At 30.7% G+C, this 22,279-nt stretch overlaps 3 protein-coding genes across 3 annotated transcripts; all 3 read left to right on the top strand.

The window, feature by feature from the left end:
- Positions 1 to 1,955: 1,955 nt before the first annotated feature.
- LOC113557618 (protein ANTAGONIST OF LIKE HETEROCHROMATIN PROTEIN 1-like) lies at positions 1,956 to 4,411 on the top strand. Its single transcript, XM_026963186.1, has 2 exons — positions 1,956 to 2,293; positions 3,514 to 4,411. Exons 1-2 carry the CDS (start codon positions 1,956 to 1,958, stop codon positions 4,409 to 4,411), a joined length of 1,236 nt encoding a protein of 411 aa, XP_026818987.1.
- A 6,975-nt stretch (positions 4,412 to 11,386) lies between these two features.
- On the top strand, positions 11,387 to 11,734 carry LOC113557619. Its single transcript, XM_026963187.1, has one exon. It carries the CDS (start codon positions 11,387 to 11,389, stop codon positions 11,732 to 11,734), a length of 348 nt encoding a protein of 115 aa, XP_026818988.1.
- Positions 11,735 to 19,466: 7,732 nt separating this feature from the next.
- LOC113557620 lies at positions 19,467 to 20,258 on the top strand. The gene is made up of 2 exons (XM_026963188.1): positions 19,467 to 19,823; positions 19,866 to 20,258. The coding sequence occupies exons 1-2, from the start codon at positions 19,467 to 19,469 to the stop codon at positions 20,256 to 20,258; spliced, it is 750 nt and encodes a 249-aa protein (XP_026818989.1).
- The last annotated feature ends 2,021 nt before the right edge of the window (positions 20,259 to 22,279 follow it).

Raw genomic sequence — 22,279 nt, 5'->3', positions numbered from 1 at the left:
TTACGCGAGGAAAAAAAATTTACATCTGGCTCCGGTGCAACGAAAAAAAGGAAATGGTATTTATACGATAACATGGCGTTTTTAAAAGATTATATGTTGCAACATAAAACTATGACAAGTAACCTTACTGCGGATGATTTGGATGAAATAACTTATAAAAATGTTGAAGAATCTGAAGTTCCAAATTTTGAGGAAGAACCTGATGTAACACTTCAGTTGAACCCAGATGTAAATGTGGATGAAGAAATAGATAGTGAACAAAGTTCAAGTTCACACGAGTTTAAGAAACCAAAAAAAATTAAAAAAGTTCTGACAAGCGAGATGATTGCAGAACCAACGATCAGCTATTTAAAATCAAAAACTACTCCAAAAGTCAATCCAATTGAAGATCCACCAGAACTATTATTTTTAAAAAGTTTAGTACCAGCTTTTAAAAAGCTCAATAGCAAAAACCAGCGTAGATTTAAAAACACTGTTTTAAGTACATTAGATCAACTACTTGATGAACAAGAAACTTCATCTTCTGCAACATCGATATATACAAGTAACTTTTCGACATTATATTCAAACAATGTACAGCCAAATCAACAGCATACTATTCAGCCCCAACTATTAAATCAAAACACACCTCAAACTACACAGTTTCTCTTTTCTCAAAGTCCAGAATTATTGTCTTCTTCAGAAAGTTCAAACTCATATCAAGAACTCATATAAATAATTTTTAAGTGATGTATATGATAATTTAAAAATAAATAAGTTAAATGTATTTCATAAGTAATTATATAAAATTATAATTTAGATTATTACATTAAAATAAAGGTGTAATAGGTACCCATAGTCTACAAAAAAATTATTTTTCCTCTCAAGCTTGAATTCGATACTAATTAAATTAAATTCTACTTACCACAAAGTGACTAATAATTGTTCATCCGGTTTGATACTCTTTTTGAAGTTAGTATCAGCTTTTTGAATTTCTTCAAAAATTATATACAAAATGTAATCAAATGTTTCAGGACTTACTCTCGTAAAATTTTTAAATTTTAAATCATCATTACGTAATTCACGTAAAAAACATTTGATTAAATTATTTGTTGTACGTTTTTTATTTAAAGGATGAACCCACATTCTTTTTTGTTTTTCATCCTCTTCGATATTTAACAATAAAGACCACAAAATAGGAACAATAACTTCTTCTTCGTCGGAAAACATGTAGGTGACTGAAATACTGAACTAAAATTTTACGACTAACAATGACTTACACAGTTTTGCTCTTTTGGTGTGCGGCCGGCCTAAGGGTCAAGTTCGTAATAAATATCCGCAAATACCAGATGAAATTCGCAATAAATCAGCTAACAAATATATGAAAATTTAATTCTATAAAATATCCGGCAATCATACCTATATTATTATAAAAAATACTCCCAATAAAACTCCGAAACCGACTATTGCATTTTCAAACGGCCAACACCGGCCGTACCCTCGAACACGCCTACAAATGTGGGCCAGAATTGCGATATTCGGCACCACAGCCTTCTTAGACTAAGAGCAAGCGATACGGTGAGGTCACTTGTATTTTCAATACCGGCAACGACCAAAAAAGGCGTTGCAATACGGTAGTTATATTTACAAGCTTAACGTATCCCCAGCTATTTCAAACTACGCCCCTAAAGGTACGTTTTCCTAGGAGCGCGTTTTTTGCGCCGCAGAAACCGATCACGTTGACGTGATAGCTGTATCACGTCGGTGTGAGCGTAAAACGTATTACGCGGCGTAAAAGTGTTTTCCTATAAAATATAGTGGTGGCGCGTTGAACAATTCAGTTGACTACTGGAAGTGTGATCAGTGTGTAGTGTATTTGTAATAATTTATTAAGTAAATACAATATTACTAGTACAGTATTATTATTAATTATTATTATATTATTATAATTATTAATTAATAATTTTGCAATTGCAATGAATCGTCTTGAAAGGAAGAAAAAACTAATTGCACTGCTTATTCTTCGACATTTAACAATAGATGACGAAGATGAAGAATATATGCTCCATGAACATTGGAATTTAAGAAAGAAAGTCAGTGAGATTTATAATAAACGAGAAAACGAGGGAATTTTCAAAATGTTGATAAATAACCACCTTGTCGATGAAGAGCAACGATTTAAAAGTTATTTCCGAGTAACTCGTGAGATGTTTGCGTACATTTTGAACCTTGTAGAAGGGGATTTGACAACTGCCTCATACAACAGAGTAAAAACACCTATAACTGCTGCGGAAAAATTGGCTCTTACTCTTAGGTAAGTGATCTATGAAAAATGATAATTCATTTAATTTAAATAATCTTTAAAATTATTTATTAGAACATCTTACTCTCCATATAAAAAAATCATTAAGGTATATATATATATATATATATGCATATAAATGTAGCTTATCATTAAATTATTATAAATAATGTTAAGAATGAAAATTATAATAAAAATTAAAATATTATTAATTTTATAAAATATTGAAAATATTACAAATCTTCATCATCTAAAATTCCCTTCATAGCATCACTAATTATGTGACTGGAAAAATTGGAAGTTTCCGAGTCGGTGCCCGCAGGGGTAAAAGTATATGGGGTAGTGCATGTAGATGATGCTGCAGATGAGTGGTAGGAATTTTCACTATCACCGTGAATAATGTTAGTGAATCCGATATTTAGTGACTGCTGGTTCAAAAGTTCCATTTCTGTTGTGATTTGAAAAATTTTTGCTTTTGTCTTAGTGGTGAGGTCCGTAAGCTGTAAGCTTTCGTTGTAAGCTCTTCTAAGCACTTTTTAAAATGATCCCTATCTTCCTTTTTTTTCTTTTAAGTATTTATTAATATAAGCATTTTCTTTCCTTTTATTTGATTTTGGTATTTGAAAATCATCAGAGCGAGGAGTCTTTAGACCACTTGACATCTGAGTATGTTCAGGAGGAGTGTGTACAGAAGTTATATGAAGAGTTGATTGGTCTGACTCTTGCTCGGTTGAAACACATTCTTCCACTACTTTATCTTCTTCATCGCCAACGCCAGTCACTTCATGCTCGGATATGTTTGAAAAACTGTCTCTTTCATCTTCCACTACATCTAAAAATCTCAAGCAATCCCAGTAAACAGTTCTCTTTTTTTTAGCAGCTTTTCCTGTTCCTTTCCCTTCCTTTTTTTCTCTCCTATAATGATCACGCACACTTTTCTATCGCTTCTTGCACTCAGTTCCTATAACAATCAAACACAAAGATACATATACACCTAGTTTTCTATTCTTTTTTTTTTTTATATTGGCCATTATAAGGACCACTCTAATGTACAATGTACATAATACTCATTATATTTGTTATATATATTATTTTGTGAAAAAAACTAGTAATCCGCAAAAACCGAAAATTAATCCGCAAAATAACGTATATAACAAAATTCAAAAAATAGCAAATGTACATTCTGTAAAATGGTGCTAACTAATTCATATACATATAACTATTCGTTTCAGATTTCTAGCCACAGGAGAATCCTTTAGATCGCTGGAATTTGGTTACCGCATCTCTCCTTCTGCTATAAGCACATTTGTACCCAAGGTTTTGGCTGCGATACAAAAACAACTTGTACCTATTTTTCTACCTTCACCAGACCAGATAAACTGGAACCAAAAGGCTGAAGAATTTAAGAAACGTTGGGATTTCCCTAATTGTGTTGCAGCCATTGACGGCAAACATGTGAGAATAGTGGCACCTTCTAAGTCAGGAAGTTTGTATTTCAACTTCAAAGGATTTTTTTCTATTGTACTTCTTGCAATGATTGATGCTAATTGCAAGTTTGTAGTTATTGATGTTGGTTCGTATGGAAAGGAGGACGATGCAGGCATTTTTAATAAGTCGAAAATGGGGTTGTTGGTAAAAAATGAAACTATATTTCCGCCCTCGAAATTCCTCCCGCATTCTAACATCTTGCTGCCTCACGTAATAGTTGGTGATGAAGCGTTCCGGTTAAGTGAGCATATAATGAAGCCATACTCCAAAGCACAGATGTTAGAAGATCCGAATAAAAGGAAGTTCAATTACCGACTGAGCAAAGCCAGAAGAGTATCTGAAAATGCTTTTGGAATTATGTGTGCGATTTTTAGAATTTTTTTCACTCCCATAAATCTGAAACCTGAAACTGTAGACTCGGTCATTGTAGTGTGCTGTTGCTTGCATAACATGCTCAGAGATGATTATATACATAGAAATCCCTCCCAACTGGTTATATACCAAGACGTAGAAGATTTCCCTACACAAAATATGATTCCTTTAGCAGGTACAGGTGGTTTTACCAAGTCTGACGGATTTCAAGTGAGAAGTAGATTTACTGATTACTTCAGTACCCAGGATTTTACTAATTATGAAGATTGAATACTTAACTACAATAAAATTCATACTTTTAAATATAAATATAAATATAAGTGTAATAGTAGTAATATAAGTGGTATATATGTGGTGTATATATACTAGTATAGTACCTTAATTTTTTAATGTTACAAATAGTGTAAAAATTAATATTAATAATAATATTAAGTAATTCTTTTCATATTATATAAATACTTTAATAATAAATACAAAACAAGACGTAATAATATACTTAATGTTTATTTTATCATATAAATATTGTTGTTATTGCATTATCGCAGACCACAGTCGTTTCTGGGAAAATATATTATATAGATACAAGTGACAATCATTGCACACATGTAAAATATGACGACGGTCAGCAAAATATTATTGTACAATTTAAAACTATTTAGGTTATTTAATTATAGAATATAATATTATCGCCATAATACAAAATATCTTTATTTATATGGATTATATGGAACAGGTTTCATTGCGACAATAGACTAAATATATGAATTGATAAAATTAAATTGTGTAAATTGAAAAGTAAATACGAAATGAGGAAAAAATGTAGTTGTTTTTATGAATAAATATGCAATTATAATTCTAAAAAATCTACATATAAACATATCTTTTTATCTGTTCTGTTCAGAATTTTTCCAGCTTCCTCCCATATGAGATCTTTTTTTAATGTGTTTTTGAAATCCGGATTCTTCAAATCATATAATATTGTATGATTACTAACAAATGCAATCAACTGATCGTCGTCGTCACCCGAAAAACGAACGCTCGGCCCAACACAACTACTTTTATGCATTTTATTATTTTGAAAACACTTTAATATAATATAAAATAGCAAAATAGAAAACCACAATTTCTATAAAACGCTGCGCGCAACGCAATAGACTGCTTCTCTCGTCAGTCGGCAAATCGCGCCGAGCTTATTACGCTGACACGCAACGTGTTACGCTCTGTAGGAAAACAGTGTGATTAATTTCAAAAGAATAAGTGGATGACGTACTGCGCTAAGCGTAATACGTTATACACGACGCAAAAAACGCGCTCCTAGGAAAACGTACCTTTACTTTATCATTTATCCCGTTTTATTTTTATATTCTGGCAACGGTTATTAGCCGTTGTAAGACGGAATACAAACGTGAAACCGTAAATTTATATTCGTTCTTTTTTTTTTCTTTTCTTTTTTCGTTTACCCGTTTTTGTCTATAGTCCTGACAACGTGTACCAGCCGTTGCAAGACGGGACTATAGACCTAAAAACCATAACATTCCGTACACACTACACCTTCGATCGCAACATTTTCCGTATCGGCAACGACGACTAGCGTGTGTTGCAAGACGACATTGATATATCGGTGTGCCCGTGTATGTGAGTGCAGGCGATAAAGTACCGTCCGTATTACGAGCCCGTATCACTAACACCGACGTGTTCATATAAATTCCCGTAATATTCAGGTAAGCCTAATAATTTCATAAAACTATTATTCTCTATATATATATATATTTTCTTCCTTACCTAATGTCATCACATCCGCTTAGGTACTATATTATTATTATTATTATTTATATAAATATTACGTTATAAAAATTCCATCGTATTATTTTGTTTTGATTGTATTCATTATTTAAAACGATTGTAAATAATATTGGTATTTTGTACGACTGAAATAATTTTTGCTTTGAATAAAAAAGAGTTAATAAATACAGAAAACAACCATGTTTTCAATTTTGTTACATAATGACTACTATAAAACAAAAACTCGACGACAATCACATTACCTGTCAAAGCTCCCAGACCATAAAAACATCTAACCGATTTTCGTTCGATTCGGGTAGTGATTTAAATCTAATCAAACTCTCAGCTCTTAAATGCAACGTAATGGTGTATGATAATACCATTTATCAACTAAAAAGGATCACAGAACATTGTATTCATACCTTAGGGTTCACAGACCTTGAAATTAAATTTGGAGGTGTCAAACGAATTGTTCAATTCCATGTTGTACAACCATTATTTCTAGTCCCACATGAAGGAATATTAGGGAAACCATTTATCGTAGGACAAGGAGCAATTCTAAATTATCAGACCAACGAGTTAACACTCAAGGATCGTTCAAACATTACACTACGACTGCGTACAGAAACTATTGTGGCAGTTCCAACACCGGACATAGCAGAAGATATACAAATATTGGTTGAAAATCAAAACTTAGCAGAGACCATTTGGAATTTATATCATGTGGAAGTTAAAAACAAATCCGTTTTTATATCACTAATAATCCCGACAGAAAACCCTGTTCAAATTCGAATTCCTAATCTAGAACAGTTGGTTCACGAAGAATATAGCAAAGCTTACGTTCATACAACATAAATTCAAGAAAAATCAGAAACTCATGTAGGAAGTAATAGAATAACTCGTTTACACGAAGCCTTACGAATAGATCATCTTAATGCGGAAGAAAAATCTGCATTATTATCTATTTGCAACGATTATTCAGAATAGTAGTAATTTGGGGCGTCCGTCTTCATTTTTACAGGGAGACGAAAAAAGTTTAAGCGAGAATGTCCTCTCCAACCAATCTTCCCATTACTTTTACTGAAAATAAAAAATGATTAGTTATTAGTTAAACGAATCATTTTCATTAAAATTTCTGAAATTAATAAAAACACATTTTTTTTATTATCATTTTGTTTATTTATTTTAAATAAATTAATAGTATTTAACATCAAGTATTTTAAATAAATCAATTTTGTAATATTATTCACACTAGTTTTCTTACTTTTCTAGTAAAAGGTACATATTCAACAATGCGATCATGAATTAATAAACAATAAGTAGTTACACCAGTAAGAGATTCTGATGCTTCAATTTTCAATTGAACATCTATTGATGATGCTGTGGCTGAATTATTCTGTTTTGAAGTATCGATAACTACAATTGGAGCGTTCGATAGAGAAGTAGAAGGACTTAATATAGGGTTTTGTATATTTTTCGTTGATTTTTCAACTCTAATACAGAGCTTATACTGTTTAGAATATCAAAATGTAGTATTCGATCACATCTTATAAATGATCTAAAATCTATATGATCCATAATTATACTGAATGATAAATAAGTCCCGTTTAGTTTTTTAAAGGTTAATAACTCTTTCGCAATTTTATTGTTAATATATGCAATGCCATAATATCCTTCTTCAAATATATATAAATTTCGTATCTTCAATAAATCTATTAACTGTGTCCCGGATAACTTCTATTTCTAATTTGTTATTAGACGAATTTATGTTTGGAAATGAATTAAACGTTTGTAAACATAACAAAGCTATTTCTGAATCTTCATTATCGTTTAATAATGGAAAATAATTTGTAGATAATGTAGTATCATTACCACTTAAACTTAAAGTGACTGATTCATGCATTGTAAAAAGTTAAGACATAAATTACCACAATTAAATGTATTATAATCTTGATAATTTGAATAGTTATATATAATATTGTTTCCTTTAAAATATGTTTGTAATTCAATTGGTGGAGGTAAATCACCGAAGCTATCAAAATATATAACTTTATCCTTATTTTTATAAAACGCCACCCAATGACTTACATTACCGGAAGTTTAATATACCACATTCGATTGTGAGAGGTTTTTTAGGTAAGTTATAACGCGAAAAGACTCCGCGGAAATGACTGATATTATACTTAACAACGTATTTTATAATATCTCTAGAAGTTAGTGGTCTGTTAGGTAGCGTATTCATCAGTTTTTTTTTCCTTGATCCATTATTATTTAAATATAATCCATTACCTTTCTTTCTTTTTGAATTTTGTATTGCATTATACACACTAGCACTTCCAGATAACTACCAAGTGCTGATAATCCTGCAAAAATAGGTATTAAGGGAATTGCACCTCCTGTCTGACCTGGTGTTAAAATTAACCTTTTTACCAACATTTTTTTTTAAACGTTCTTTTTTCTTCGCTGATAGTATGCCATTTATTTTTGTAGTACGTTTCCGTTTACGTTTACAACCCATACCTATTTTTTTTTAGCTTTCATTGCGTCTGTTAGGTGTACGCAACGATTTTCTCTTTTCAAGGCTAGGGTTGCCATAAAAATTCAAGTACTGATCGGGACATTTACAAAAATAATTTGAACAACATTTTATTTTTTATAATATTAAAATTATATATACATATATATGTAGAATAAAATAATAACAACTTTGTAAGTTGTTGTTAATTCTGCGGCACAAACTAAAATATCTTCTGGAGTATTTCCTTAACCATAAATTTTGAAATATCTTGTGAAGAGGACGCTATCGATATATTGGACTTATGAGTATTAGACTTATTGTGATCATGTAAGTCTTACCACTGTGACTAATGGAAATAAATATATTGCATATTGTGCAATGTGCTTCGTATTCATTTCGACCCCTTTTTATGAACGACCATTCTTTGGTGTAATTATCTGAAAAATGACACTTTCTCTTTGGTATTGTTGACTATTTGTAAATTGTAAAACTAAACAATAACGCATAAACTAAACTAACGTCATACAAAAATACAAAATCACGATAAACGAGAATAGACATCACACGACGTTGGTTAGATTCGAACTAATATGAACTAATGCAAACTCATTATATGTATATTGACTGACGAAGTGATGCCCGATGGTGTATCATATTAGTATTTTTGTATGTTCTATATTTAACTAACCATAATGGCATAATAGCACAGTTCAATTATTATTATCAGTGAAGATAAGATAAGAGTGTCCGATGTGAAATCTATGGTTTTAGAATACAAATATAATTTTTATAAAAATATAATTTAATATAATTATTGGTACTAATATTATTTACACATAACCGGGACTTTTGTAGGGACGACCGGGACCGAAGTCATGAACTGGTGACATTTCCCGGTGTACCGGGACGTATGGCAACCCTATTCTAGGCGTATCTTTTCCAAGCACGAAGTTTTAACGCTTTATGTCTATCTTCTAAATTTTTACTAGTTGCATGCAAAGTATCGTGATCGTGACATGCAGTATCCAACGCGTTTGTTCCTTTATCACCACAATCTAGTCTCTTTTTAATTTCGTACCATGTTCTTAATACTAATAGTTTGAAATACAATCTTCAAACGAATATAATATTATAATGTCTACATTAGAGTGTATAGCTAATGAGCTACATTGACCTGCAAGAAAAATATTTCACAGACGTAGTGTAATAACACGATTTAAAGATGACCTTTGGCAAGCTGATTTAATGGACATGCAATCTCATTCTAATCAATATCTTGGTTTTAAATATATTTTAGTTGTTATAGATACATACACAAAATATGTATGGGTAGAATCATTGAAAAATTAAACAGGAAAAGAATGTACAAAAGGTATGTTTAATATATTAAAACAAGCTAATCCAAAATCATTACAAACAGATAATGGTACAGAATTTTGTAATAATCAATTTCAAGATTTAATGAAAAAATATAAAATTAAATATTAGGCCGTTTTCTCACCAAAAGCAACTGATGACGGTAACGCGATAGAGATTCAAGTCTAGTTTTAGTTGAGTTGCCTATTTTATAGTTGTTCTAGGTATACGAAACTAATATGAAACTTCAATGCATATTCAGTTATCAAAATGTCTTTATCCGATGAGGATATGGTTGTAGCATTTATGTATTTGAGGTATAAAAAAAAAAAAAGAAAATGGGTTCATCCATACTATTCACTTAACGTCAACCACAGTTCATTTATACTAATGAGAGAATTAGACCAAGACCCTGCTAAATTTCATGGTTTCTATAGAATGAGTATTGAAAGTTTTCAAGAACTAGTAGAACTAATTAAGACTTCAATTCAAAAAAAAGATACCAACTATAGGAAAGCAGTGTCTGTTGAGGAAAGACTTCTAATTACAATGAGGTAATAATTAAATTAAATATAACTAAACTTTATTATATTTTTTATTTTTAGAATAATCAAGAAAAATAATATAATAATCTTTTATTAAATTAAAAAAAAAAAATTAGAAATATTTGAATATAAATTACCGTGAAAACACACAATACATAACAGTTTTTATACAAATTAAGCGAAAAAAAATATTTTTATTATATATTAAAAAATTCAAAACCACTCTGTTCTGGATCATATTGTTGATATTGATTACCTGTATTATCAGTTCTTGGCTCTGGTACTGTCGATAATGTAGAATAACTAGAAGAACTTGAATGACAAGGTGGATTTAATGAATCTTGATCCTCTAAAATGCAACCGATGACATCCAAAACTTTTCTTTTGAATTGTCTTTTTTGTATGGGGCTTATTTGTTGTATATCCGGTAGTTAGCTCAACAAAAATTTTTGATTCTGCACATTCTGGTGTTGTTGAAATTTTTTTCTTTTTCGTTTCGAAGTATTCCATAAAACAATTATCGACATCACTTATTTTACTATTTACTTTTAATTTTTTTGCGCTATGTGCTATTTTATCATGATCTTCTGCTTTATCTTGATGACTACTCAATAATTCAGATGATCCTTGCACTTGAACAGATTCTATTATTTCATCATTCGATTCGTCTTCAATATCTTCCATATTAGTGTCCTTTTCCAATCCGATGATATCGATATATTTCCTTGTTGTTTCTTGCCACTTTTAACAAATGGATTTATAAATTGCATGTTATCTTCTAAATAATATTATTTTTTTTTTGGCTGCCTGATGATCCACTCGGTACTTTTTGTCTCAAATGACGTAGGAATACTGTTCTTATATTTTTCCATCGTTCTTTACATGTTTGAACTAAAATCAAATTGGAAATTTGTAAGTAAAACCGTAATTGATTATCAAAAACTTAAATCACAGCTCAATAAATTAAGTTTAAATAAAAATAAATATTAAATAATATATTAAACTTTTTTTTGGTTTATGGCAACAGGTGAAAGTTATAGAGCTATGATATATCATTTTATGAGAGGACTTACAATAATTAGTACCATTATTTCAAATACAACTGAAAATATTTGGACTGTTCTACAACCAAAGTATTTGGATTCGCCATCACAAGAAAAATGGTTACAAATATCTGACAGATTTTTTGAGCTATGGAATATCCCGAATTGTGTGGGCGCGATTGACGGTAAACATTTTCGAATAAAATGTTTACCGAATACAGGATCATCCTATTTCAATTATAAAGGGTATTTTTCTATTGTGCTCATGGCTTGTGTTGATGCCGATGGATTATTTATGACGATAGATGTTGGTGAAGTAGGAAGAAATAGTGATGGTGCTGTATTTTGAACTTCAAATCTTGGACGTGCTTTAAATTTAAACATATTACAATTACCTCCTCCTAGAACTTTACCTTCAAGTATTAATGAAAATAATTTTCCATTTTATTTTGTCGCAAATGAAGCTTTCCCCCTCACTAAATATTTAATGAGGCCTTATCCAAAACGAAGTTTGGATAATAAAAAAAGGGTGTTTAATTATAGACTTTCTAGAGGCCGCAAAAGCGTCGAGTGTGCTTTTGGTATGTTGGTATCCAAGTTTCGTTTATTTGAAGGGCCAATTTGTTGTAAGGAAGAAACTATAAATAATATTATAAAAGCTGCTTGTGTCCTACATAATTATATTCGTATCAATTAAGGAATATTTTCTCATCCTTAAATATTTGACACACAACAAGAAAATCGACAAGTTCAGGCACAATAAAATCACGAGAGACGAGTAATAGAGATAAGATCGTTGTCAGAGGCACAACAAAACAAATTAGTAATTACGTTTTTGATTTTTTGACAACATTTTACTTACTAGAATTGTTTGTTTTTTTTTGAAATGTTATTCCATGCTTTTTCTTTTATGTCTTGTCGAGTATAATTAGATGATGTTATATCATAGAGACATGGGTGACTTTCTATAAGTTGTACGAAAGCTATATTTTCTGCTTGTTCATTTGCCATCTTAAATAAATTATTAACAAAATATTAAATTGATTGTACCTTATTATAAACCAGAGTAATAATCAAATAATTGAAATATTCACAAAATCGCAAATATTCACACTAGCAACTAGACAGAGATATTGACACGTCGAGTTGCTCAAAAATAGTTTTCAAACAGTTGAGTTGTTTTCCAGTCCGGTTTCGACCTGTGAGAACACGTCAATTTAGGCCTTCTACACACGGAGCTATTCATTAGAAACTAATTACTGACGCAAATCACTAACCAGCTTACGTTTAGTCACTAACTATGTTGTCCAATGGAACACAACAGACGGCGCTACTGGTTACTAATTAGTTACTAACGCGTGAGTGATCAGTTCCAAGTGATTCTTCTGTCGAGTCACTTCAAATTGTGTGATTTTTTTAAAATCAAATATTTTCTTGTTTAATTTTCCTTTATAAATTAAACAATGAACGAACAAAAATTTAACATAAAGTTTGTAGAAGAAGTGGAGAAACATCCGATTTTGTACAATTTCACTCTTCCTGGCTATTCTAGGAAGGATGAGACGAAAATAGCACGGAATGAAGTTGGAAAAACTGTGAAATGCCAGGTATAATAAACCTATAATATTATTAATTTTTTTTTCAATTTATTGGTTATAAATAAGTGAAACAGATAATAATATGTAATACTTGTCTACATAATGTGTTATATTACATTATTTTAAAGTAGGCATTAGTAATTATATTATATTATTATATTATTTATAAACATCAGTAACAAAAATATTATTCATAATATTAATTTTAAATATAGAATTTAATCGATTTAATTAGTGAAACTTACAAATGCCTCAACGTAATAATATAATTTATCGTTCACTCATACATTGGTACTGAATTTCGTCTATTTTCAGCTAAATATATGTTTTTCCCAGGACTGAACACCGTGAATCGGCGCCAATATTGATATATTAGATATTATAGATACAATTGATTAAAAAAAAAATAATAATAATATTTAATTTATTTTATTATTTTATTATTTTATTTTATTTTACGAAGATTATTGTTATCAATTATTATACTAATTTAAGGAAAAACAAGTTCTGTTGTTGCTAAAAATACGTAAAACATTTAATTTGTGTTTAACATGAATTTCACATATGAAAACAAGAAAATTATGTAATTAGTAAATTAATAAAATTAATTATAAGTAAGTTAGTTAATACCATATTTTCATTGCCAAGGCACAGATCCTCGTGAGGTAAGAAAATAATTTGCTAAATAATTTCTAAGTGCGGCTAGAGAAGAGGTTTCGTTTATTGTCATATTTTGTGCAGTAGTTCTTACATCGATGTGGTCATTGGGTTCACAGTCCTGGGGATAAGTAGATACGTACGGAAGTCCCTCTAGTTTACGTACATAGTTATGGAGGACGCATGCGGCTTTGATGACGAAGTTCACATTTTCGGGCTCTCTAATGCGAATAGGACCATTTAAAACAGCAAACTTTTCACATGCCATGCCAAAAGTACATTCAATGGTTTTCCTTGCTCTGCTAATTCTGTAGTTATATATTCTTTTTATATTATCCAAAACTCTTCGAGGGTAAGGTCTCATTAGATATCTTGACAACGGAAATGCTTCATCGGCAACAAATTAATATGGAAATGAGCTGTAGTTTTCATCATAAGTCAATAGTGAGAGGGTATGAATATCAAGTTCACCACGATGTATCCAATATTTCATTGCTCAGGCCTTGAATATACCTCCATCGCTATTTCTTCCGGCATAACCTGTTTCAATCATTGTGAATAAACCGTCAGCATCACAGCAAGCCAATCACTGTCGAATGATATGATTTGTAGTTAAAATTGGAAGAACCACTTTTCGCAAACTTCTCAATTCTGACGTGTTTGCCATTGATTGCTCCTGTGCAGTTCGGGAGATTCCAGAGACTCTCAAAACGTTGCGCTACTGCTGTCCATCGCTCTCTATTAGGTACCTGCTTGTATTTGTCCTTCGACACTTCCCAAATCACTTTTGATGTGTCCGACACAATCCTACTAACTGTGGACTCCCCTCTAGCGAAATAAACTGCAAGTGATGCAAATGTCCCACTAGTACTTAGCTATCTGTAACATAGAGTTAAAAATACATTGGGTAGTTTAAGACAATTTCTATAGTAAATATTATATTATCAGAGCTTCTACTAAAATTCCTAATATAAGCTGTGAAAATTAAAACTTTTATGAATTTCTAACTGAAAAATAATTTACAATATTTCAAAAATGTTCATGGCTTTTTTTCAATTTAAACTTAATAATTTTATTGGGTTTTTAAAAATATTTAAAAAGAATTTGAAACCCTGTATAATGATTTAATAATTTTTGTTTGTGACAGCAGCTGAATGCAAAGAAAGATGGAAGAATATTCGAGTGGTTTTTGTGCGAAACATGAAACCTGCCAAAAGTGGCGCAGGAGCGAAAACAAAGAGGCCATATTATTTAATGGAATCTATGCAATTCACAGTACCATATATAAAGGTATTAGGCGCAACTTCGGGAAATCTACCAAACCCACCAGAACAAAAAGAAGATAAGGAATCTGAAGAAATGATTTGATCGCCAACGAAGAAAACGTTTTGGAACCGCAATGTTCATTTCAACAACCGCCAACCCCATCTCTACCATATCCATCTTCACCGTCACCGTCACCTACACCACTACACATGACTGAAATGTCTCAAAGCAAGAAAAACACTACTCACAGTCAGCCTGAGCCTTTTTCCATCAAATCTGCCAAACCGAAAACGTGGCTTTAAGAACCCAGTTGATAAAGCATTCCTCGAATACTTCGAAACCAAAAGAGCCAGAGTGCTAAATTCATCTGATCATATGAAGCAGGATCCAAAAACAGAAGGTTTGAAAATGTTTTTACTTAGCATGCTACCAGATCTTCTCAAAATGTCAGACGAAGGAGTACGAGTTTTCAAGCGAAGAGCCCGGCAATCTGTTGATGACATCTTATCACACAGTTTAGAGTACACACCTTCAAATACATTTTCAGCCTCATCTACACCTTCGACACACTCTGAAATGATGTATATACATTAGGTGTCCCTTATTTAACTATAAAATTTTTTTTTTGCATTTTTGTTAGTCTCACCCACTTAATTTGTGTATATGCAATGCAGACTTCTTATCATCTTTGGTTAAACTTCCGTGAAAATCTTCCATAAGTTTAACTGCTCTTTCCGCTGTATCATTTACTACATTTAGTGAGCATGCAATTTCTTTCCCGTGTAAATAACAAATTTGAGTGTCCCATGTGCTCGGATCATCATTCAAAAAGTCCGTATTAATATTAAATCGAGAAAAAAATTGCATACTGTTCTTTGATATAAAAGAGGCCAGTGTTTTTTCTACAAAAAAAAATGATTTTTTTCTATTAATAATATTACTTACGTAATTAAATATCAAAAACGATAATATAAATAGTATAATATACCTGAAAAAGTTTCACCAAGATCTTGAAATGAAACAATAAGACGCTTAGTTGGTTGGAGAATTCCATCATTGTAAAGTGACTGTACAATTAATTTTTTGATTTCGTTTGATAATGTGTCATCAAACAAAGCTAATGCTGCTGTCTCTTCTGTTAAGTACCATAAATGATTACTAATTTTTGCTGTAGCGGCTTTTGAAATTTTGGCGTGTTCATTTTCATATAGTTTTAAACATTTTATAAAATTTAAATCGTTTGCCGGTGCTCTAGCTGCTACGGTACAGCTGAACCAAGCTTTCAAATAAAATCGAACAATAAAAACACAAATATCACGAATAGCGTATTTTTCAGAAGATGATAAAGAGTATTAATTTCGGAATATATATATTTTTAAACAGTAAATAGCTCTACTCATCCAGCGAGCTTGATGCATTGCTCCAGGTGGACGTATTTTAAATTTGTTGTCCAAATTACCATTCAAAAAAATTATAGATAGCTCAAGTAATTCTTTATAGTCATCTCTGTAACATTTATTTTGCAACATAGATCGACAAAAGTGGAGAATATAATTTCGTACATCTTCTAAAGCAGTGCAACACTCAAGGTCGTTTATACCAGAAGTTATATTTGTAATATCAATTTTATTCCAATTGTTTCGAAACTTTTTGAATAGTGGGATATCAGGACTTGTCGTTGTATGAGGAAGTACAGTTTCAAAAACGCCACGTAAAATTATTTCGTATATGTGGTGGCGACATGGTAGGTAAAGTAAGTCTCTTCCTAATTTTTGCTGAAATAAAACGCATGCACCATTTAAACGCCCTGTATTTGAAGCGGTGGTATCACAGCATAGAGCTTGAACAACATCTGTTACGCCCCAATTTTCTAATGCATAATATATAGCATTAGCTTGTTCTTTTCCCGTTGATTTTTCCAACTTTGGGATACCAATAAGCAAATTTTTGATTCTTACTGGTTAAAACAATTGGTAATCTATCAATACCCGAGTCTCTAACATTTAACGTCGGTAGTATTTTTCCATCCCAGTGTACAGTTATATAACTAGGAACAGAACTTTGAAAATTGGTTTTAATTTTATTGGCGCGTTCAACTCGTAAAGCATCGCGGCATCGATGTATAGACGATTTATTTATAACCAAATTATCAACATTGTTACCCAATGCTTCAGCTGTTGCTTGAATAATATAAACTGAGTCCCGTACACTTAATTTACATCGATGCAGCAACAAGCTTTGGAGAAATAAAATTTTTGCGGCCCCTTTTTTTTTTCTGATAGTGTCATCGGTATACTAGTGCATTGTGTGTATTCAGAATCTGACGATGACGACGATGAACTTAAAGACATATCAGATAACTGATTTTGAATTTCAGTTGCATTATAATTTGATAATTGAAGTTTTCGATCTGTTAGCTTTTCTATTTCACTACATTTACGTTTTTTTGCTTTGTTTTCATTTTCAAGTAACTTTTTGTCTATACCACCAAGACAACCAATTCGACCAGGAAGTCTTTGATTAATTAAAAACTGTTTGTCATTTTCAATTTTTATTATATTTAAAGCATTAACATGTGCAATATCAAATAAATTGTTCAGTTTGCTTATGAATTCTGTTTCTTTTAATTTAAATGAATCACCTACTTTTTGTAAATTTTTTTGTAGAGCACGCCATTCTTCGTACACATTCAAAAGTTTATTAATGCAATGTTGAACTGCTCGGACAGGAATTCGAGCTTTTTCCCAAAAAATATTGCACTCACGAACGGCTAACGAAGCACTTTCTCTAGTATTAAGTTTTACTGTTCTCACATTATAAAAAAATACTGAAAGCACTTGTCCAATCGACGGGAGTTTTGAGCCTAATATTTGGGTAGATGGTGACTCAATCAAAAATATTTGATCATCAGCTCGTAATTTTCTTGACATATTTGCAAAATAAAAAAAAAACGTAACAACAAACGAGGTACTCAACTAATCACGCACCGTAACGAACACGACTGCACAATATTATTAATAAAAATTTATTAGACTCGTGAATTGTAATCCATATCATTCTTATCTAGAAAAAATACTATAATATTTGACATAACGATGTTTGTAATGTTCAAATAATCTGATGATTTCTGTGATTGTGTGCAATGTGTAATGTGTATTTATAAAAATTCATAATATAATTTTGATAAAATAGTACTTTCATACACTAAAGTCAATATATCTTGTAAATTATAATAAATAAGAAGATGTATGTAAGAACATAATTTATAGACAATGTTATTATATTTAAAACATATTATGTAACAAATTTTAATTTTCTTAATTGTTAATGAGATATATATAAAAATGTAAAATGTATCATTAAATTATGAATGAATTAAAATAGTCAAAGTCGGCACGGGTTAACCTTAATATATTGACTTGAAACTTTTTGTAGTTCATTTTTTTATGCATTTACACAAATTAAGTGGGTGAGACTGACAAAATTGCGAAAAAAAAAAATAAGGGACACCTTAATATACATACACCTCAGGATGCAAATGTGAATAATACATCGCAATTAAACAAACTAGGAACCTCAAGCAGTCTAGGCACAGCACAGTTTTATGAAGCAGTAAATGAAGCTTTGAGTGAAGTGAACCAAGAGGAATACAATACATAATTATTTGATCAATAACATGTCTGAAAATTAACCGTAGTTATTACATGGAATTGGTATAATACAATATCAAAAATTATTTATAATTATGATCATACAAAACATAGAACAATTAAGTGTACACCGTATGAAGCTCGAATGAATACAAGTAAAATTAAATCAAATGTATTAAAAGATAATAAAACAAAACTTAAAAATAATGATAAAGTAAGAATATCAAAATACAAACATATATTTAGTAAAGGATATACACCGAATTGGACAACGGAAATTTTTACAATAACAAAAGTTTTTACATACAAACCCGATTACTTATCAACTAAAGGATGAATCAAATTATATAATTCTAGGAGGTTTTTATGAACAAGAAATTAAATTAACTGATTTCCTGAACACCTTTTTAATTGAGCGTATTATAAAATAGTTAAAGATAAAATGCTTGTTAATGGATGGGTTTCGATTCAAGTCATAATTCGTTGATATCGTCAGCAGATATTTTAAAATAAAGATTTTTTAATGTATGTAATTTATTTTTATTTATTAATTTTATAATGTCCATACGCTAGTGTAATAATTGTAATGAAGTGAACCGGTTTTGTCAAATTTTTTTATACGACAATGCTTGCCATCTACGGAACCAAAACAATTGGGGAGGTCCCATAATTCGTAGTATCGTTTTGCTATCGATTTCCATGTTTCTTCATTTGGAACAGGCATATATAAAGGTTGAAGAATTCGCCAGATAGCTTCACTGCACTCTTTCACTATTATTTCTATCGTATTGTCCCCTCTCTTGAATATATGTGACAAAGCAACAAAACTACATCCTGTAGCCAAATATCTGTAACAAATTTTCAGTATAAGATAATAATAATAATAATAAGATAATATTACAATTATAATATGTTATATTATATTTTAACAGAAGTACAATGCAAGGAGAAATGGAAAAATCTACGAACAGCTTTTGCACGAAGCATGAAAAAACCCCCGTCAGGAAGTGCTGCCAATAACAAAAGATCTAAAGACTATTATTTGAAAGATGTCATGCAGTTTATTCTTCCGTTCATGAAGGTTAAGTCTCAAAGTAGCAATTTAAAAGATACCGAAGATAAGGACGAGCAAAATAGTGACACTGATATTGTAGATACAGATATTAATCAAGACAATAGCGATGTATCTTTACACGATGAAACACAATCTACATCAAAAGAAAGTTATAAAAAAAGGAATCTAGATGTGTCACAAGATAAATTTAATGCTCCGAATACTATAAATAAACGCGCATTATATAATATGAAAACATCGACGGATGAGGTTGATAAGTGCGTCATTGATTATATTACTTCAAAAAAAGATTCTCAGACAAACAAAAATAATAGCGATCTTGATTTTTTCAAAAGCTTATTACCTGATATATCTAAAATGACAGATTATCAAAAAAGACAGTTTAAGAGAAGAACACTTGATACTATAGATTCAATTTTGGACGATTCGCCAACACAGAACACTATTTCATATGTTCAACGACCTTTATCCAGCTATTCCGGAAGTTCATATTCAGCACTGAGTCCTGAGCCACTCGTGGGGACGGTCGGATTTCAACAGTTGGGAAATTTTCAGTCAGAAGACTACGAACGAATTAATAATAATCCGACAACAGTACAAAATTACCTCCATACATTTACTGAATAGTATGTTATATTATTTAAATAAAAATAAATATTAAAATTTAACATTACCTGAGTGTTATTAATATTTTTTCTCCTGCACTTATAGCTTCTCTGAAATTGGTATCACGTTTTGTAATACTATGTTCAATTAAATTCAAAAGTTGTTTAAATGTATCTGGGCTCATTCTATAACAGCTTTTGAACTGCAGTGGATGAAGTTTAAGTTCATCTGCATAGACATTTGCACCATATTTTGCAAGCTGTTTAAACGCTGGGTTAATCCAATATTTACGTTTTTTATTTTTTATTTTTCTTCTTCTTAAATTCCACCAGAATAATAAAATATCGTCTTCATCAGACGATGACATGGTTGCTACTGCGTTGCTTATATTTGAGAGCTAGGGGCAATACGTATTGTCTGTTGATTATTGTTAATTGCTAGTTGCTCGTTGCCTATTGCTCCGGTCTGAGAGCCGCCTTAATACAATCATTCATTATATGACGTTTATCATCATTAGCACTTAGTACAAGTTTATTCATTGTTTTAGAATGAACAATATGTTTATTAGATTGAATAAAATTCATATTTCTACGTGTTTGTTTATCATCAACATTTTTATGGTTTATGTATACATTTAATATTTCTATATAATGTCTAAATTGCATATGTTTTTAATTACATATTTTTTCACACCTTTAGCTTTTTTTACTTCAATGTCGTCTACAGTTCTGTTAGCGTATAATTTCGGTCTTAATGAAACAAATTCTTTTAAAAACTTTTCTCCCATTTCATCTTTGAAATAACCTGGCTGATTTTTATAAATTTCACTAAAACAATAATGATCGATAGTGCTCGAGCGAACGTACAACGTGTAAACCTTGTCGCCGTCCGACACACACACACACACACACACACACAACCACTATTTTTATATTTGTTTTTGTTCGTTTAATTATAATTTTTATTTTCGTGTGATTTATATAATATTGTATTACGTAAATTACGACGGCGTGTTATCTGCTGCATAGGCGTAGCGTGATGATTTTTTTTGGGGGGGCTATAGCCTTTTTTTTTTGTGGTATCAACGACGCTGCCGAAACTGCTTGCGAATCACTTTGTATAAGGGCTATAATGATTCAGGTACAGAACATATTATATTCTACAAATATAACTATACAAAAATATAAAGGAACAAAATATTAAAAGGACAAAAGAAGCACATTATTAAGTAAAATAAAAATAAATAATATACCATACATCATATTATTATCAAATACATATTTTGTATTTGAATTAAATATTAAAAAAAAAAAAACATTTTAAATAGGAAATTATTACTAATTACTATATTGTAAGGTTTAAACGCCTGCTTTTTTGCGCAAATATATTTAGAACCTCTTCAGATGTTATATTATTAGCAAAGTCCCTTTCAATATGAAGTAATGATAGATTTGAAAATCGATCGTTAGACATAGAATTTCGTAGCCATGTTTTTATTCGCCGCATTACCGAAAACGATCTTTCACAAGAAGCAGAACTTACTGGAATTGTAAGTGCTACTTGTAAAAGCTTGTATAAATTTGGAAAATTTTTTTTGTTGATTTCTGATACAAGAGCACCTATGTCAAAATCATCTTTATTAATACAGTTCTTCATAATTAGCATTTCAGCTTTAAGTTGGTCTTTATCAATACATAAAGCATTCTAAAAACAAAAACCTTATATTAACATTAATATAATATATTTTCATGTATTTTACTAACCTCGTAATGTTCAATAAAATGTAAACTTTCATCATATTTTAACTTCATAAAGTTATCAATACTATGTCCAATTTTCAAGCTTTCTGTTGAAAATCTGCTTCTCAAACCTGATAAAACACAGTCAAGTATCCTAAAATAACCATTAACTTTCCAGTATTCAAACTGGGTGTCTTCATCATTCATTCCTTCATTGAGTTCATCTACATTAGCATAAGAACATTCAGCACCAGTAGTATGACTAACATAATAGTTTTGTAAATTTGTTGTTTCTTTTCTTTT

Source organism: Rhopalosiphum maidis, chromosome 3 (assembly GCF_003676215.2).
Source record: "Rhopalosiphum maidis isolate BTI-1 chromosome 3, ASM367621v3, whole genome shotgun sequence".
NCBI classification, from domain to species: Eukaryota; Metazoa; Arthropoda; class Insecta; order Hemiptera; family Aphididae; genus Rhopalosiphum; species Rhopalosiphum maidis.
The sequence above is the reverse complement of the archived record's forward strand: the minus strand, read 5'-3'. Positions and strand labels throughout refer to the sequence as shown.

What these genes read in the sequence shown, in the direction of transcription:
- LOC113557618 (XM_026963186.1), top strand. Translation starts at nt 1,956, where the DNA reads ATGAATCGTCTTGAAAGGAAGAAAAAACTAATTGCACTGCTTATTCTT. An exon ending in AAATTGGCTCTTACTCTTAG is followed by an intron (nt 2,294 to 3,513) that starts GTAAGTGATCTA and finishes TATTCGTTTCAG; the next exon opens with ATTTCTAGCCACAGGAGAAT.
- LOC113557619 (XM_026963187.1), top strand. Translation starts at nt 11,387, where the DNA reads ATGATATATCATTTTATGAGAGGACTTACAATAATTAGTACCATTATT.
- LOC113557620 (XM_026963188.1), top strand. Translation starts at nt 19,467, where the DNA reads ATGTTATATTATATTTTAACAGAAGTACAATGCAAGGAGAAATGGAAA. An exon ending in TGTCACAAGATAAATTTAAT is followed by an intron (nt 19,824 to 19,865) that starts GCTCCGAATACT and finishes TATAATATGAAA; the next exon opens with ACATCGACGGATGAGGTTGA.